General features: G+C 28.9%; 1 protein-coding gene across 1 annotated transcript; it reads right to left on the bottom strand.

Moving 5' to 3' along the window:
• Positions 1-3,025: 3,025 nt before the first annotated feature.
• Positions 3,026-4,167, bottom strand: LOC120086518 (protein PHOSPHATE-INDUCED 1-like). The gene has a single exon (XM_039043215.1). The coding sequence runs from the start codon at positions 4,082-4,084 to the stop codon at positions 3,161-3,163; it is 924 nt and encodes a 307-aa protein (XP_038899143.1). The 5' UTR covers positions 4,085-4,167; the 3' UTR covers positions 3,026-3,160.
• Positions 4,168-5,616: the final 1,449 nt, after the last annotated feature.

Here is a 5,616-nt window from a genome sequence, read left to right as displayed (position 1 = left end):
TAATTTAAAAAACTTAACAAAAGTGTTCACATTAAAAATTTCATATTGTAGTTTTTATGATCAATTTTAATGATTGCGTAAAAAACTGTATATGCATATATCTAGATTTTATATCTATTTTATTTTTGTCCCTCAAATTTTAAACATTTTATTTTATTTTATTTTATTGACAATTCTTTTATTTTTATTTGAAGTTGCATATATATATATATATATATATATGGTGCAATAATATTTAATATTTATATTAAACTCGTCATGACGTGTATTTTATTTACTCACTTTAATGGAAAAAAAATGTAATGCAACAAATTATAGGAATGTGTACATGCTATAAAAGAGATACCTAAATATGAATAGAACATATACAAGCTGTAAAGACAAATTTTTTCAACAATGACCATAATTTAAAAAAAAATAATAATGTTTCATTACCAACTATTAAAATATATTAACATTGTAATGGGTAGTTAAGGGTTGGGGAAAATCAAATAAAGAGAGAGGAGGGAGAGAATCCTGTGTGGAATTTAAATAGTAATGGGTGAATTTTAATTGAATTTTTCTAAAAATGAAAAACATACACGTGAGATAGAGGCGAGAGAGACTGAGGTTGCTTATGATTGTGAGTGTGTAATTAGTGAATGCGTAGGGTTCAAGGTTAATTTAGACATTAAAATATACAAGGCTAAAATTGTTCGATAAAAGTTTATTTCCATATTCGTATTTTTATATATACTAATTAGAAATACGTGTTCAACGTATTTCATAATGTTGAAAATGAACTAAGTTAAAATAAGAACTTTAACTTGACAATCATTTTTATCTTCATATACTTTTTTTAAAAGATTTCATAGTACTTAGCGTAAATTTAAATTAATATAGTTTTTAATTTTTTTTTTTTTTTTTTTTAAGTTTTCTAATTAAATTTTTGATCTCTTGGCTTAAATCTTTTGAAAGCGAGAAAACACACAAACTAATAATTTTTGCATTTATAATAAGAAAACTTTAAAATGAAGCTAATCACTTCTGTTAGTAATAAAAAAAAACCTATTTCCAATATACTTATTTCTAATGTTTAACTTTATTTCTCAAAGGAAAAGGACTATTTTTTTTCTATTTTTTATTTTAAAAAAAAGTTATACGACTCAATCCCCCATAAAAGGTTAAAAATACAAGATTAAAAAATGTCCAAAGTAGAAGAATTGTAGCTCATGTAGTTGAAAAAACTTAAAAGGTTAAAGAATAAGAAAAAATCAATAAAAAAAAATAGAGTGAGCGGGTTCTAAACTCATTGGTGTGTATTTACAAAAATTAAAAAAAATGAAAAGAACTATAAAAATCATAAAAAGAGTCCATCGCTCTCTTCTCCATCAATTTGTCGACCTCTAAATTACTTGAACCTTAGAAATTTATTGAACTTCAAGAGTAAAAGAACTTTTTTCAATATGTGAGACTCAATTAAGTGAATTTAGATGTATGAAAAAGTAGCTACGAAAGTATGTAAAAGAATACATTAAATCATTCTATATGTTTTTATAAAATTGAAAAGTGGAAAAGTTGAAAAAGATTATTAAACAAAAAAAATAAAGGTGATATATTCTAGACCTAGAAGAGAAAGAAAAAGAAACGCCCATAAAGATGCGAATGTTGCAACAAATTTCTAAAAAAAAGAAAAAGAAAAACCAAATTAAAAATAAAAAAAAAAAAAAATAAGCAAATAAGTTGTATAGTGTCTATTAACAAAATGAAAAGAAAAAAAAAAAAAAGAAAAGGGAGAGCAATGAAAAATAAGGGTTGAGTTTAACAACAAAATTTAGATTTCAAATTATAATTTATTTTATTTTCAATTAGATTATATTTAAATGATAATAACACGAGATTTAAAAAACAAAAAAAAAAAAAAAACTCATTATCATGAACGTGAATTCCGATTTATAATGAGATTATATAATGTTTTAATATGAAATTAATTAAGATATCACTTTCTTTATAACATGTTTATTTTTTTCCCTTTATTTAACCCGAAGTAATTATTGGAGATAAAATGTGATTTTTTAAAAAGATTTTTTCTACATAGAAATTATCTAATAAAATGTAGATTTTTACCTTTTTTTTTCTTTTAAAGAGTGAAGGCCAAAAATAGGGGAATTTCCCTTCTTTTTACATGTGCTGCTTCAAAAGAGGGAAAAATGAATTTTTTTTTCTTTCAACCTGTGAAAATAAAAAGTAGGAAAAATAATCTTTTAAAAAAAAAATAGGAAAAAATAATTATTTTCTTAATGATTTTCAAATGTAAAATTATTGAAGATATTTTAAGAGGGACAAAGTAAAAATCAGATGTTTATCCCCTACGACTCTTTTAAATAGATATAGATTATTCAGTCTACTATCTCATAACACAACAATAAATATGGATTAAAAACTTTGATGCATCTATGAATAGAAGATTAAATGCAATAGCAGTTGGGAAAGGTTAAAAAAAGTTTAAAACAAAATCATCACGTGCTATAGAAAAATTCATGGATTCTTAACAAAGTAATATTTTAAAAAAAAAAAAAAAAAAAAAAAAAAAAAAACTAGACTTGGACCAAAAAGCTATATTGTAACCTTTATCAAACAAATGGGGATGTAGCTCACATGGTAGAGTGCTCGCTTTGCATGCGAGAGGTATGGGGTTCGATACCTTGCATCTCCAAACCACAAATTTTACATTTTCTCATCTTAATATGATTGAAGAGTGTGTCTATCTTTTCCTCATTTTTGTTATTTATTTTTTAAAAAAATTGGTATGCAGATCATAAATTGAATCAAAAAGTAAATTTTAGAATATTGAGTACATGTCCACTTTGATCAAATCTAAAGTTTAGTTCTAGATTAATAATTTTTTAAAAAAATAATATTTTTGAATTTCTTCTATTGTGTGATTAGACTGAAACTCAAAAAGATAATGTATTCAAATATTCCTCCTTTAATTACACCATATACTCTATTCAATTTGAGTTGTGTTGGAGTTTATATTTGACAATAAAAATTACACTATAAATAAATTATGTATTAATCGAATAAATCCATGGAACGAATAAATAAATTAATCCAATAAATCTCCCAGAACCGAACATTTTTGTACGCCGTCGTTTAAACAGGTAGCCGAAAGTAGGTATCAAACGAGAGTAGAACAAGCGGAAGTGTTGGGATCAAACAGCGCCGGAAGCAGATATTTCCGGCCATTCCGACCATTGGCATTGTAACTCCTTCCGGTGACGGAATCAACAAGAAGCTCCCCAGGAAAGCCAGGGTAAGAACCCTTGGCAAAGATTCCGGTACAGGCCGACGCCGCCTCCAGCGGAGCTTCCTTAGGACCCTGATAGAACCCATTCCCAAAGGGATTGGTAACAGTCCCAGCGAGAAGAGCGGCGAGGTTAATCACAAGACCGTCCATCCCGACGTCGTTGTTGGGTGCGACCAGCGGCGGAGTCTGGGGGCCGTACAGGGGCTGGTGGAAGGGCCAAGCGCAGTAACCAGGACATTGGGTTTGGGAATTGCCCACCCAAATGTATGCAAATCTGTGGGGCTTTCCGTTGATGGGAGCTCCAAGAGAGGATCCGTGGGAGCCGCATTTGTTGAAACAGAATCCGTCGACGGTGACATCGGGGGCGGTGAAGACGAGATTGATTGCATTGGTCTGGCCACCCTTGGAAGCGAGAGCGAGAATGTGGGAATTGGTAAGAGATTTGCCAAGGGAGTAATCGGGGAGTTGAATTTGGGAGGCTAATGAGAGAGAGAGGGGTTTGGAATTGGAGTTGGTATAATAATTGTGAATGGTGTTCCACCAAGTGGAAACAGAGGGATTTGGAGAGATGGGTTTGGAAGAAGAAAGGGAAGAGAGGAAATCGATGACAATGGCTTTTTGGGAAGCCTTGAAATTGCCATACCAAATGAGATTAAGGGATATGTCGCCGCTGAGAAGAGGGCCGTTGTGGTAATGGAAGAGAAGTTGTTGAGGTTGGGCATTGGGGAATGATCTAGTAGATGAGGAGAAAGGAAGTAAAGAAAGGAAGAGAGGAAGAAAAATGGAGAATGCCATTGAACAAAAGTGGGTTTGAAGTTTGAAATTTGAAGAGGAGAGAAATGGGAGTGTGTGTATTTGTAGTTGGGGGATCCAGTGGGTAGAGGAGTTGGTTTTGGGTTGGGGATTAAGTTTTTTGTTTGAGAATATCATCATAATACAGCTCAGCAGCAAAATGGAAATGGACAAAGAGGAAATATTAAAAAGTTGGGACTGAGGTAGGGAGAATCTGTTGTATTACTTTAATTTGAAAATTGAAATTTTGGTGGATGGAAAGAAAATAATGAAAGAGAGAATTAAAGAAATGGGTGTGTAAGTCAAAATAAGTGAGGAGTTGGATACAGCCATACAATTACAGGCAGGAAAAGAGAGGAACAATCTAGGGGAATGCCTAATTCAACAGCTCTTTTTTTTTTTTTTTGTCAAACTACTTTTTTTTTTCTTTTTTCTTTTTCCTTTTTAATTTGTCAATTTCACCTTTCATTATTTTGTTTTAAATTTAATTCATTACTCCTACCATTTGCAATAATAATAAATCATTGCTTCAATTACAAGTTTACTTTCTATGTGTGTTTTTCTTAGCCCAATAAACTTTTAATTATATATATGTTCACAGGTGGCTCTACGATAAAGAAAAAAATATCTAGTAAATTCCTAAACTTTAATGTTTTGTATAAAATGTGAAACATCTCTAACTTTCACTTTTAGATAATTCTTAAAGAATGACTACTTCAAACTTTTCTCTTGGAATAATGAACCATTAGAAAAAAGAAAACTAGTATTTTTTTTTTATTATTATTATTTTTTTGTTTGGGACTCTTTCGACTTTTAGATAATATGAAGTTATAGTTTTACCTTAAAGGGTCGTTTGACGCATAGGTTTGGAATCTTAAACCTAAAAATGTTAAGTTTAGGGATTATGCCAGGAGGTTTAAGCAATCTGAGTTTAAGAAAATTGTGTTTGGACCGTAGGTTTTGGAAGTCTGGGTTTAAGAAACCGGTGTTTGGAGTGCAGACTTAAATTGCCTGAGAATGAAGTGCAAATTTATAAATTTTTAGTTCGTGAAATATTTTCTTTTGTTTAATCATTAGTTAGATTTTAGATTAGTTTACAATTTTGTTATCTTAATTATTTTAATATAGTTAAATTTAAAATAAACTAAAAAAAATTTAGAATAATATTTTTTTAAAAAAGTTGAAATAGAGATTTTGACTAAATTTATAATTTTATTTAATATATTGTATTAATAATTTTATATTTTAATTTTCCTAGACTTTGAAATAAAATTTGATATACTTTTGTCACTTTAACTAATTTGAAAATGATCATTTTTTTTTACCATAATACACTAACTTGAAATTAAAATAAACTACTATTTTAATATTAAATTCAATTATTAAAAAACTATACTTTTTTTTTAATCAAATTACATTTGAGGAATAAAAAATCATAAATTTTGAGTTTTAGTTTTTATTTGGTCGCTAAGTTGTTTTTGTGGGGTTTTAGGTCTTAAAACTCATAGATAGTAGAAGTAATTAATTGACCGTCA

The sequence above is a fragment of the Benincasa hispida genome, chromosome 9 (genome assembly GCF_009727055.1).
Source record: "Benincasa hispida cultivar B227 chromosome 9, ASM972705v1, whole genome shotgun sequence".
Lineage (NCBI taxonomy): Eukaryota > Viridiplantae > Streptophyta > Magnoliopsida > Cucurbitales > Cucurbitaceae > Benincasa > Benincasa hispida.
The sequence above is the reverse complement of the archived record's forward strand: the minus strand, read 5'-3'. Positions and strand labels throughout refer to the sequence as shown.